The 14327-nt window shown below is 34.1% G+C and overlaps 1 protein-coding gene and 1 long non-coding RNA gene across 4 annotated transcripts; one reads left to right on the forward strand and one right to left on the reverse strand.

The window, feature by feature from the left end:
• Positions 1-1680: 1680 nt before the first annotated feature.
• Positions 1681-2411, reverse strand: LOC111502104 (uncharacterized). Of its 3 annotated transcripts, XR_012466719.1 has the most exons (3): positions 2177-2411; positions 1901-2123; positions 1681-1823 (listed from the first exon to the last, which is right to left on the reverse strand). It is a non-coding gene; the product is annotated as an uncharacterized lncRNA (long non-coding RNA). The 3 variants fall into 3 exon arrangements; XR_002721689.2 differs by having other exon boundaries at positions 1968-2411; XR_002721690.2 differs by having other exon boundaries at positions 1901-2411.
• Positions 2412-5732: 3321 nt separating this feature from the next.
• Positions 5733-6877, forward strand: LOC141484642 (uncharacterized). Its single transcript, XM_074179753.1, has 2 exons — positions 5733-6234; positions 6514-6877. The coding sequence occupies exons 1-2, from the start codon at positions 6134-6136 to the stop codon at positions 6749-6751; spliced, it is 339 nt and encodes a 112-aa protein (XP_074035854.1). The 5' UTR covers positions 5733-6133; the 3' UTR covers positions 6752-6877.
• The last annotated feature ends 7450 nt before the right edge of the window (positions 6878-14327 follow it).

Here is a 14327-nt window from a genome sequence, read left to right on the forward strand (position 1 = left end):
AACTTACAGCATGTATGTCATATACCTATTGATTTGTTGATATTCACTTTGCTTATGTTTAAAGCTGGATCGAGGGATTGAAATTTTTGGAGTCAATTTTGTTTCAAAATAGCTCTCATTTTAATTATAAATAATTTAAAAAATTAAGCTTGATCTAATGAAAAGCATTTCATTAATAATTATCATAATGAAACTCTGAAACAAAACAGTAGTAAAGATTGGTAATTTGATACCAAAGTTGAAGAATTTTTCAATATTTTTCCACAAATCTCATAGATTGTTTAGCAATGGATATGTTCTCTAGCAATAGCCAGTTCAAACAATGTAATTAGGTTTAACAACCTACTTGTTTCCATGATGTTCGCATGAATTATTTTACATAATTGTTTCAATATTTTGAAAATATCAACAAATAACATTTAAGGATAAAAGTAGCAATACTATTGTTTTATTTCACTTATTTAATAAATTGTAATTATTGAGTTCATGAAATATAATCAACAGGTTTGTTCATCTGATGTTAACTTGGTTTATGAAACATGATTTTTTAATGAATTTCACTAGTTCGGACTTCCATTGTCTACTATATAAAATGATTTGAAATCCCTGAAACAAGTAAAAAAGAATAATTAAAAACATTGTCAATCACCTTCAAACATGATTTTTTAATGTTCCGCAATCTAAAAAAATAAATAAAGCTAAATCAACAAGAAACTATTTTGCTGTGTAATAAATGGCAAACGGAAAAGTTACTGTGTGATATAAACCACTGAAGAGTCCAATGGTCAGAAACTTGTATTGATTTTGCCTACAAATCAAATAATTAGTTAATTTATTTACATAGCTTTCCTCAAAAAGCTTCATTTTTCTGATTGTGTAAGTTTAAAAAATTCAGAAAAGCAGTAAGAAACGTTGATTCCTCCAAAATGTCTTTCAAAGAATAATAGTTATACAGTTCTAATGTTAAAAACCACTTTTCATGATCTATAAATTAGATTAAGAGATTTTTCATTTGCAATAAACCTCTGGAAAATCTATTTGTTTTCAGAAAATCTGACACCATAATTCAGCTTCTCATTTGTGATTTCAACTTAAGTATGATCATTTTATAAACAAAACCTGTGCATGTGTGTGTTTTTTCTAGTAAAATTAATACCTTCATTCATATTTTCTAACTGAAGACAGATTTAATAAGAGAACTGTAACGACTTTACTTCAATAGACATTGTAATTACTTTATTAAATGTGTAAATGAATAACATGGAGGGATTCAGAGAGTCATTTTATATTTCTCATCCTAAGTTCATGTAACAAAAAAGCTTTCATATTGGAATCGGTTACTTTCTCATTGATTTCTTCCAAAGCTTTCTGCCCACCATCTTTGAAATATTCAGCGAGCTCTTCTGCATATTCCAGCCAGACACAATTTGCACAACCAGACATACAGCAAGTTGTAGGTTCTTGTGGATACTTCCTTGGTTTACTAGGATCACCTCCCTTGTTTTCGGAGCTATTTGAGTTGCTATTATTCCTACTCGCAGCTTTTCTATGTACAATTCTTAGACCGCGATACACTTTTTTTGTTGTGAAAGACAACATTTCTTCCTGAAACAATATTACTTCAAGTCATCTGTGTTGAATTGTTTACAAATAATTATTATTATAACATCAATATTTGAACCTGTTATGTAATATTGTTTATTACTCGAAGTTAGCATCGTCACGAGTTATTTGTAACTTTTTGTATTACAACAATTTTTCTAACTACTTCTCCACTTCAATCACTCTTGTTGTTGACTTCTTCCTTCTTTACATTTTGTAACCTAAAAATTATAAAATTTAAAATCTGCTTGCTTGCACAAAGCTCATGATAATCATTAGTTCTATTCTGTCCACAAACCATTTACTCTATAGTGGTTTGTGGTTCTGTTCATAAAAATTATAGGTAGTATACAAAGATAGTATACCTATATCTCCCTATCTCCCTGTAGACAATCAGGAATCTGTCTCTCTCACAGTAAAATGATGACAAGGGGACTGAGGGGAGTGAGGGAATTGTATACATAATCCTCTGGACTGGATCCAGGGGCGTGCAGAAAATATGTTAAGAAATTTAGAAGTATCTATAAATGAATATTTTTAGTTGCAATGATTTTATTATTACATTTTATTTAACTTCAAATTGTTTGGGTCAGTTTTCAACCACTTCCAGTAATCGACTTAAATTTGACAGGTAGGTATTCATCATTTGGGTGACAAGGCATTAAGTTTTTAATTAAAAAGACAAACAAGACGATGGACGAATGTTGTGAATCAATATCAGATTTGAAATTAATGTGTGGGTATTTTTGGGCTCAGAGATTATAAATGTTTTCTTAAAAACTCAATATGGCAGACAAGTTTGTGATTTATGGTACGAGAGTCTGCAAAATTAATATTCAGGGGTCTGTGGTTGGAGATCATTAATTTTTTATGAAAATCCCAGATGGCGGACTAGTTTTGTAATTTATGGACAGATTCTATTCAGAATTAGAATCCAAAAGGCCTTTGAGGTCAGAGATTTTGAATTTTGGGTTGAGATTCAAGATGAGTTTTGTGACTTATGATCCAATTCTAGTGAAAATACCAAATCAAAGTGTTGTTTTTGGGCCCGGAAATTATGAATTGTTTGTAAAAATTCAATAATTTTAGATTGAAGACGAATTTTGTAATGAACTTTCTGTAAAATTGTATGTAGAGGTTTTTGGGGTTAGTTATAATTTTTCCAAATTGGAAAAATAAAATATATAGGACCATTACTGTAATGCTACTTAGGAGTGTCAAATGTGACACTCCTAAGTAGCATTACAGTAATGCTACTTAGGAGTGTCACATTCATAAGTGCGTACGAATTTTTGATGTACCTGTAGATAGTCCAGATATGTTGAATATTAGTGACTGGGGGTTCCATAATTGAAAAAAATATTAATAAAACACTTTTTAAAACAAGACTTTATTCGAATGCCCTAAACAAACAATACAAATGCTCTCATATTTAACAATATTAAAAAAAATTATTAGATATAACAATAATTTACAAATCACGATACGTACATAAGTAACAGGCACCGCAGGCACCCCTTCATCATCAGCGCCCCAGGCCTTATTTTTTTTTCATATCATGGAAAATAAAATAAACAATTGACATTTGGATAGATTGAGTTATATAGTAATAGAATTATAATTTTGTGCTATCATGAAATAATTATTTATCAAAATAACTTAATTGATTTCCATTTGGATTGAATTTGAAATATGTTCATGAACTAAAATCATACCTATCATAGCGATTCGTATTTTTGAGTAAAATCGAATATCAAATACAAAAATATATTCATCATGTGATAACAAGAAAAAATTATGACTTTTTATCACGTACTTTTTGTAAATTACTTTGTTTGGGGTACTTCAGAAATTGTTCACTTTGTTTTCAGCTTCTGTTCATCGACGGAAAATTATAACATACATACGTGTGACATACGTTGGGAAACAAGAAAAAACATTGTCAAAGCAGTGCGCTACCAAGTTTGTGCCAATGGCCAATTATATTGGCTATTGAAACTCAAAAAACTGATCTTCAAATATCCCATGACGCTACTCTCTTATTCAATCAGCTTCATAGTTTCACTAATTGTTTAGTTTGAGACACTACTGGGCTTTCTTAGGAGAATATGTGGAAAAAATTTGAGGTTTGATTATTCTTTTTCTGGTCACTACATTAATTTCAGTTGAAGAGAGATTTGAACAGTCAAACAAGTAGGTTTGACTGTTCAAATAGTTAGGAATCTTGGTCTCTTTTGTACCTACTGTATAAAAAGAATACTGATTTCACTGGGAAAGAAATAATCGAGAAACGAGCATAGTCAGTGGAAAAATTTAATGCAATGAACCAAAAAACATTCATTTTTGTCGAAACATCTGAACTGGCAGTCACCCTACGCTAGAATTCTTCCCAGTCCATGCTCTCTACGGTTATCTGGGCCCTATCTTCACTAATATACACATCTCCCAGTCCAAAAGTACTGAAATATTCCCATTCCATCCTCTCCTGTATTTCTGGAACTTTATCTGCTTTGGGATCTTGCGGAGGCTCACCTATTGGAGGTATTTCGTTGATCGGGGAATTCAGTGAGTTATTCATCATTGCACACTGCACTTTATTTAAGGTGTTAGTAACCAATACAATATCCCGCAATGAATGATTTCTACTAGAACTGAATTTGCTCAATTTTTGCAAACACATCCTCTGGCCGGTCACATTGCATTCAACATTCGGTTGCGACTCTTCTTTCAATGTTCCTTCAAGCTTTTTCTGAAAATTTGAAATTTCACAAGTGTCCGTTGAAGATTTATTGTTCCTAATCGGAGTACAACTTCCTAAGAAGTTAGCTTCTTTTCTTGAAAATGCATTATTTAATACATCTACGAATTCTTTATATGTCTCTTCTACTGCTCCATATACTGATACATTGGTCTGGGCATGTCCTACCGTAGAAAAATTTTGGCTTTCCATATTTCGAAATGTTTTTAACGTGAAACGAACAAAATCATAAAATCAATCTGAACCTCACCGATTTATCTGTAAAATGTAATGACTAATGAATATTGAGATATTTAACCTATTCTAATGAATGTACCTAATCAGCTTGGCCACGCCCCGTTCTTAGATTGACCAATGATGGTGTGAGAAGAAACCCTAGTCAGTAATAGGTACTGTAGACAGGAATATATTTGGCATACCTGATAAAAATTAATTGGAATTGTTAGATCTTCAAATTATCCATACTGACATTCAATTTGAAATAGAATATTCTTTAATTTCCCAAAACCGACAATTTAACTTCATTTCCATTATTCAAAACGACAAAAATATCTATAAACTGATAGTAAAATAATGAAATAGAGAAATAAAAACTCAACAAAACCATATTATGTTAAAATTATTATTATTTATTTAAATGTGTTAAATTATGTTAAATGTGTACCTGAGTTAAGAAATAATCAATATATACATTAACATAAGTGAGAAACAGAAACTGTACAACCTCATTTTAATTAACCTTTACCAGGTATCACCAAGTATCAGTTAGGTAATTACAAGATTCCACATTTGAAAAAATAACAAGTAACAGGGAGTTATTTAATTCTATTCAGTCATTCAGTAACTTTCCTGAATTTTTAAATCTATATATTTCTAAAATACTTATTATCTGCCAAGCTTATTTATTAATTACTTTTTTCAGGGCAGCTGAAGTACCTGGATTACATCTCATACGGATTTAAACTAATAAATGTATACGAATATAAGTCAAATATAAATCATGACCCACTGTAAATAATGATACTTCGACATATTGATTCTTTTTTCAGGATAACATATTTATGATTAGACCATAAACATGAATTTTCACTTATACAAGATATTCCATTCCACCAAATGATTCAAAATAGGTATTTGTTGTGAAGTTGTAGCTCCCTGCCTCGGTTATTTTTGAGTACCTAGACTTTTCAACTGCAGTTAATTCTCCAGAGAGCAATACATGTGGAGTTATTGCCTGGATACTAAAAATAATATGTATCTTGAGGAGACCGGGGCAGGTTGTAACACGGGGTTAACGCTAGTTGCACACATACCGATTTTGGACGGCCGACTTTGTACGGGTCGTCCAAATTCCAATAGTGAACCGCATGTGGGAACGGGACCTGGCACACACGCCGACCGGTGATCGTCGCCGGTAAAATACCGGTGAGCAGCCGTCCACTGCCACTGTATCGCCGGCAGTACCGGGAAGTAGTGGCGTACATGACTAAATACACTCTTGCATACTCACCGGTTTTTTACCGACCATTCCAGTCTCGAATGCTCGGTGAAATTGTAGTTACTACGCATTAATTTCGTTTTGGTAGTGCGTGCTAATTACGACAACAAATCAACTGATTGTTTGACCGATAAAAATCCGGTGAGTGTGCAAGCACCCGTTACCAATAAAATATCGGCCGATTTTATACTGGCCGTCCAAAATCGGTGTGTGTGCAACTAGCAGGTGTAACAGTCGCAAAATCTCCTGAAAGTTTATTCTGGCAACCCCGCATCATGCACGGGCTTCTAGGGTTATCAGTACCAGTTTCACTTATGCGGCCAATCGTATACATCGGTGTTACGTTTATTTCTGAGACTGTTAATATTTTGAGCACGTAAGTAAATTTTGATCTAGCACTTTTACTTCGATTAACTACTATCACAAACCGGTGAAGCTTTCGCTTTTTTGACACAAACCAGTCATTGCACATTGCCTGATCACAGTGTATACGTATTTTAGTGATATGATGTTTTCTTCAAAATTTACCGAGATAATTCTTATAAAATCAAGCTCGGGGTTAATTGTAACAAACTGCTCGGGGTAAAATGTAACATGTTACTACTTACCCCGCTCAAACAAACATGCAGTTTACTGAAATATCACTTGCTTTTAGGATGAGGACGTATAAGAAAAAAACAAACAGAGGTTCTACTTCTGAAGAAGACATGGAAAAGGCCTTACACAAAGTTATACACAACAAAGAGTCAATTCGCTTAGTGGCAAAAGATTTAGATACATGTCATGTGATTCTCATGAGGTATGTTAAAAAGACAAACGTTTCGGAGGCTCCTATCAAATTCAACAGTCTAGACCAGCGGTTCCCAACCTTTTTTCACTGCCGTACCCCTTGAGATAAATTTATTTCAAATTGTACCCCCCAAGAAAAAAAAGTTGCAAGAACATTAATCATGGAAAGTAAATATTTACGCATAGTTTTTTTTTATCTTTTATTTGACAATAAAGTTATTGTTCCAAAATTCGGCCTATAAATTCGGCCTATGTATGTTCTAATTACCATTCTAATTACCAACTGTAAAAAAATAATAACAAAGTAAATACAATGTTTCTTATCACGAAAACATACTAGAATTAGCAGTACGCCAGTACTGTACTGTACTTTTCAACCACCACGTACGTAACGTACGACAAACACATAAAAACACATAAGGTCCGCCATTACCAAATATTTTCGGCGTACCCCCAACCAGGTCGTTGCGTACCCCCAGAGGGTACGCGTACCCCAGGTTGGGAACCGCTGGTGTAGACTATCACCGAAGACCAGTTTTTAACGATTAGCCAACCACCAGTCTAGTAGAATATTTGAAAAGTGCTTCAAAAATTTATTTCGGTTTGACTCCCAAGGGAATTCGTAAATTGGCCTATGAGTGTGCTTTGCCTTATGATATTAAAGTTCCAAACTCCTGGAAGGAAAACAAGTGTGCTGGACCAGATTGGCTGACAGATTTTCTAAAAAAAAATAGGGAGCTCTCTATTTGGACCCCAGACCCTACAAGCTTACAAAGAGCAACGAATTTCAATAGAGTTAATCTGTCCCTATTTTTTGATAAGCTAGCTAATATTAGAGACAGATACGGTTTTACTACTTCCCAGATTTGGAATCTCGATGAGACGGGTGTAACTACTGTACAAAAAGTTAGTAAAATTATCGCCGTAAAAGGAACCAAGCAGGTACAATACAATTACTCATAAAGAAACATAATAGGTTAATGTGAAAGCGATTATTCTGATGAAAATTTGTATTGTCCTAAACTGAGGTGTTTCTATAGGTAAGTCTTCACTAATATATACATCTCCTTGTCCAAAACCACTTAAATATTCCCATTCCATCTTTTCTAGTGTTTCTGGAACTTCATTCACTTTGAGATCTGGGAAAGAACATACAAAATACAATGGAAAGAGACAATTTTCCGATCTGCGGGATAGCTCCTCTATATCCCGCTGATAGTAATGCTTTCAGACAGAAGAAAGGGAATGAAGAGAAGAAGAGGAAAAGAAGGTGTGACAAAGACGAAGAATTTCCATCTTAAAGGAAACGCTATAACTATTCACGCATGAAGTGTTATATTTTTTCCGACGAAGGTAATATATATACCAAAAGCTTGATATTCAACAAGTAGTCTTCTTAGCGGCTTGATAATTTCACTATATGAAAACACAGATACACTAGCTGTTATTTATTTGGTCAGTGCTTGAAAATACCATTGTTAGTGTATCACAGACAAGTCACAACGCGACGATATAGATAAATATTATTTTTAGTAGCCAGGCAATCGCTCCATAGGAATTTCCCTCTGGAGAATTAACTGCAATTGAAAATAGCTGAATGTCAACTAAGGTAAAGTAAACTTTCTAGCAGTAATACCAACTCTTAGATACGAAGGACAATGATTTCAATTAACTGATTCCGAATAACTTTCATATTATCTATCATTATGAACATACACTCTCTCAGGATACTTCGCTATCCATTGTAATGGTGAATGTGGAATTTCTTGAAGACTGGAAATATCTGTAGGATTACCAACTGATACATTCTGGAAAAGTGTTGAAAAATGTTTCCAGGAGATCGAATAAAAAAAGGAGAAAGTTGGATAAAGGAGCCTGTTGAACTCCTAGATGAAAACACTCAAACTATCAATTTGCAGATATATATGTCGTTTCGAATAAATGTTGACATGAATGAAAGTAATGTAAATATAACTTAAGTTTTTTCCCAACACCAAACCGTTATTTTTAACACCTCGACACGTGTTTCGATAACCAAGTGATTATATTCATTTCATTATCTTGAAATGTTCGTTATACCTTATTTAAATAGATCTTCCAGTATGTTCATGATATTTTGCATGGTGTTCCTAACATTTAATTTAGTAAATTTAGTAATTCTCGATTTTGTCCTTTGAATTTCCTAGAAGACTGTAGTGTATGACTTGTTTTGAATACCACCTTCATATACCTAGTTCCTGGAATACTTTTCCAAAGTTCTTCGTATATACCTACCTACACAGAAAAGTCACAACACGATGATATAGATCAGTCGTATCACTACGGCCCGCGATCTCAATGTGTCACAAAAAGAGAATAATGATTTTTAGAGTCTTTAGACTTCACTCAATTCCTCTATGGAAGTTTTGAGGTGCGTACACTATATTTATTAGTAATTTCAGGGAAGCGCACGCCAAGACAAGAAAAAGAGTGTTAGTTAGGTATATACCTACCTATTTAGTTCTAGTGAACAACTCAAGCGTAAACAGTAACGCAATCTCTTAGCAACAGTGAACCAAAAAAAAATGGAATAATATTCGCAACTTCTGCAAAATCTGATGACGGAATTCAACAATCGTTTGGGTACGAATGAACATCTCCAATCAATTCTTAAAATAATTACAACAAATATAATACCTGACACAAATAAGCTTGTCAAAAACAAGAGAAGTCAGGTATCTATATCACATAGCTCAAAATAATTACCCTCTTTTATAACTTTGATATGATTTTCAACAACCGTATATTATATAATTGAATAAACAAAATGTTATAATAATTCAGTAAATTTTTTTTATTTGCATCTGGCATGCCTACATATTCTAAATTTAATATATGACCCTTTGCAAATTTGAGTTTGACACCTCTGATATAGATAAATATTATTTTTAGTAGCCAGGCATAAATCCATATGTAATGCTCTCTGGAGAATTAACTGTCTCCATTCTCGAAAGTACTAGGTCCGCCCGCTGCCTCATATAAACGCGCGCGCGCCATCCAGCCAGTACTGCCATTCGACTATAATATTATGAAAACAAGTGAAAAATAGTTAGCGACTATCTAGGTAAAATGCTGGACGTGCGGTGGTGAATACTGTGAGTGGTGTCATTAGCAAGTTTTTAATACTCGATTCTTCACTTCGGCATTTTTGAAGATAAAATTATGTCGGAAGCAAAAAAGAAGAAACAGCAGTATAGCGCGGGATATATAAACTATGGAGATTTCCTATGTGCCTTCTTTGTAAAAAAAAATTTCGAATGAAGCGATGAAACCCTAGAGGCTACAAGATAATTTGAATAAAATGCATTCAGATAAAAAAGACAAAAGTGTGACTCATTTTCAAGATCTGGAAAAAAAAACACTCAGCTGAGCCAACTGTGTCAAAACTTTATTATAACGACAAGGAATCACATTGTCTGCTGCATAATTGTTCATTTCTCATCCATCTAGAGGAAACTTGTTTATTTTCGTCTGCATCACCTGAGAAAATCGGAAAATGGTCAATCTGCTTATGATTGAAAGTTGTACAGAGTGGGCTAAATTGGAGACTTTCAAAGGGAAACTCCTGTTTCCAAACGAAATAGATGAAAACAGATTCCCGGCAGAAATTTACATTTCATGATTTCAAATTTCATTCCACTGGATTAATGGAATAAATGATTACATGTACCTGAATTTTTACCTATATCGTCTTTTCCTATTGATGATCAATATTGATTTATTCAGGTAGTCATACAGGTAAATACGAGAAACTGATCCTATAAATGTTCATGACCACATCTGTATTTCATTAGTAGACATATTTACGTGACTTAGCACAGAAAGTTCAGCGAGAAGACTCAGTAGATACAAAAAGAGGATAGCTATGAATTCTAATTGGAAAAAGACAGTTGTTTCCAGTAAGATCCCCAGAAAATGCTTGAATAGTGGCTGTAACTATTCAGGATATGCCTTTGACCATCGACTGATTTGTTCATTCAGGCATGTTACGTGCCCGTTGATGTTTCAAATTGGATGTGCTTGGATGGGAGCTTCGAAGGAAGCAAATCAACATTGCTTTGAAGAACATAGGGGACTAGCATTCTCGGGTACAGTGGAAATTAGACTGTGTAATTTTAGACATATAGAATTGAGACCCTGTAGGATGTTCTCCTATTTTGCGTTCGACAAAGTGTTCAGGTTTTCTATGGAGTTTCAAGAACCACAAAGATTGTTTCGAACAGGATGCTACTATTTTGGCGAACCAGTAGAAGAAGGACGTTTTAGGTATGAAATATCGATCATCAACAAGGGCAATGTCGCCGAAGCTCCAAATTTTGGTACTGTTTGTTGTCATTTGAAATTCGATTATCAATTTTTTGATGACATTTGCTATATGGATATCGATTACTCATCCTGGGAGGAATTTTGTGATAGTGCTGGGACGTTGCATTTTACCATAAAATTATTTGATAGTACTGAGGAGTAATGACTCTTGTAATGATGTGCTGCTATTGGAATCGACGTACTTGAAATAAATTATAGTTTGATGACATGCCGTGATATGGGAGACCGAGATAAGTTGCGTTAATTCATTATATGGTTCTTTCAATGAAGTTGATGTGATATTATTGAGAATATTGTACTATTCGCCTTCTGCGAATTGTTACACTTATTAGAATAGTATTTCAGTCTTGAAGATTTTTAATTTTTAGTAACTAACAAATAAATTATGATTATTCGCTATTATCATTGTGTTTTTTTTTTGACTCAGTCAAGACAGGAAATTTTGGGGTATGCCAAGACAGGAATTTTTGGGGTAGCATTATAATTCAAAATTGCCAGAAATGGATCTTCTCTATTTCTTACAGTTTTTATCATCAATCCCTTGATAGTTTGTATGGCCCTCTCAACTTGGCCATTACTCCGAGGATAATGGGGACTAGAAGTTGATAACTTGATGTTGTATTTTTGTGCAAAATTTTCAAAATCCCAAGAGCTGAAAGGTGGACCATTGTCCGAAAATATTTCTTCTGGAAGACCGTGACAACTGAAAATATTTTTCAAAGTAGAAATCACACTTTGAGAATTTTTTGCGGTTAATTTATTTACAACACAATATTTACTAAAATAATCAACTAAGACTATGAAATTTGATGAATCTATAGTCATAAAATCTAAAGCAATTTTTTGCCAAGGTAGGCATGGTATATTATGAGGTTGCAAGGGTGTTTTTTCATTAGCTCTCGAATACATTTGACAAATACGACAACTCAAGACTAGTTTCTATATGTCCGTTGAAAGACCTGGATAAAAAATTGCTTTATTTGCCCTCTTTTTACATGATACAACACCTTGATGTGATTGATGAATCAGGTTTAAGAATTCTTGTTTGAGAACTTCTGGAATTATGATTCTTTTATGATAAAAAAGTATGTCGTTATGTAAAAATATTTCATTTCTAATTTCCCAGTATTTTTTAATATCGGATGGAACATTACACTTATGCAATGGCCAACCATTCAAAGTGTAGAATTTGATTTTTTGTAAGGTTTAATCTTCCGATGTGGCTTTCTGCAACTTGAGTTCATTTTCTTTCGAAGTGGAAATTATAGAATGTATTTTCAGATTATTTTCCAAATAATCAGTTGTTATTTTATCGGAAGTTGGATCTCGACTTAAAGTATCAGGAACTTTGAGGAATTTTCCTGGCACATATTGTAGCGTGAAGCGATATCTTAACAAGCGAATGGCTAATCTCTGTATTCTCGGTGACATTTCATCTATCGGTTTTTTCAATAATCCCAGTAATGGTCTGTGATCTGTTTCAATGGTGAAACTTCGACCAAACAAGTAAAAATTGAAACGCTCACAACCAAAAACCAATCCTAATAGTTCTTTTTCAATGTGATTGTATCTTTGCTGTGTTTCAGTTAAGGAAACAGATGCAAACTATTGGTTTGTTTTCCTGACTTATCATAGCGCTCAAGCCATATGGGCTTGCATCAACCGAGAAAGTTGATCCAAGTAGGATAAAGTCACCGATGATGTTATTAAATGTTTTATTCTGTCAAAACAGTATTGTTCATTTCTAGTCCATACCCACTCATTTTTTTCACTCAACAATTTTCTCAAAACGCTGCTCTCTTGTGATAGATTCGGAATAAATTTTGCTAGGTAAACAACCGTTCCTAAAAAGCGCTGAAGTTCTTTCTTGTTTTTTGGAGCATTCATCGCCTGAATTGCTTTTGTTTTTTGTTCATCCGGTGCGATACCGTTCGAGCTGATTTTGTGGCCTAAAAACTTCACTTCAGTTGTGAAAAACTTGGATTTTTGCATGTTCAAGGTTAAACCACTCTTTTTAATTTTATTCAAAACTAACTTTAAATTATAATCATGCTCATCTCCGACTTCTTCATATTCAAAAGTGTTATAAATCTGAATTCCTTCATCTCCCAATAAATTCATGAGGGTTGCTACCTTGATTTCATTCCCTTTTGCAGATATTCCGCTGGCAAGCAGGTAAAATTCAAATTTTTGTCTCCATAGCAATGTTTCCACCATGAAAACTAAACATTTCCGGAGACTTCAAATCAGCCATCCTATATAAATTGTTTGTTCACCACAATAAAGCAGATACGAATTTATTAACTTTCCAAGTTGAAGTTTCGTTCCTGATGTGGTGGTGGACGGACGTGCTGACAGCAACCGTCCACAAAGAAGGCACGCGGACGCCATTGTTGGGGACGAAGCTCAGTTTGTGTTGTGAATGTCTGCCGTCATAGAACGTGCTATCATTAAATTAAAAGTTATTTTGTGAACGTTTATGAGTGTTATAGAGAAACAGCACTCCCATTCACGCCGGTTGGAGGCTGGGGTGGACCGGATGTCCACGTGGGAGTGTTATAGTGGATTTATATAACTCCTGTCCCCATTCACGCCAGTTGGAGGCCGGGGTGGACCGGATGTCCACGTGGAGACAGGATTTTAACAATTTAAGTGTTGATTATGTGAAAAAATTTGGAAGTCTCCAAAAAATCTTTAAGTGTTTTTTATATAATAATAAAAAAGTTACATAAAAAAGGGGTGGCAGCATTGCTGCGTGCAAGACAGCTGCGCCCCCTCGAATCGAGCTGGCTAAATGCGCCTATTGGAAGCAAAAGCCAAGAATTTTGAGTGAAGTGAAGTGAACTTTCCAAGTCAACGTTTTTATCAGTGTCGTTTTTTTTTGCTGTTTACTGCATTCGAACAAAAACCTCGCCCACTTTACCGCTGCCACCATGTTATGTTTTGTTCTGTATCGGAGTGGTTAAATAATAACGCCAAGGTTTGAACACTTGTTGACTTCAATGTAATAATAAATACTTTTGGATCAATCAGTATATACATCCAATGTAGGCCATTCAGTACTGGCCGGCTCGCAATATTCATTGGCCGGTTTAGGAACGACCACTGAAGTGCGACGTTGTCAACTCAATTGTGAATATCAAATGTAAAATATGTAACAATCTCCAATCAATTCTTAAAATAATTACAACAAATATAATACCTGACACCAATAAGCTTGTCAAAAACAAGAGAAGTCAGGTATCTATATCACATAGCTCAAAATAATTACCCTCTTTGATATGATTTTCAACAACCGTATATTATATAATTGAA

Source organism: Leptinotarsa decemlineata, unplaced genomic scaffold (assembly GCF_025532065.1).
Source record: "Leptinotarsa decemlineata unplaced genomic scaffold, Ldec_3_MD MMD2_tig00026282_RagTag_RagTag, whole genome shotgun sequence".
NCBI classification, from domain to species: Eukaryota; Metazoa; Arthropoda; class Insecta; order Coleoptera; family Chrysomelidae; genus Leptinotarsa; species Leptinotarsa decemlineata.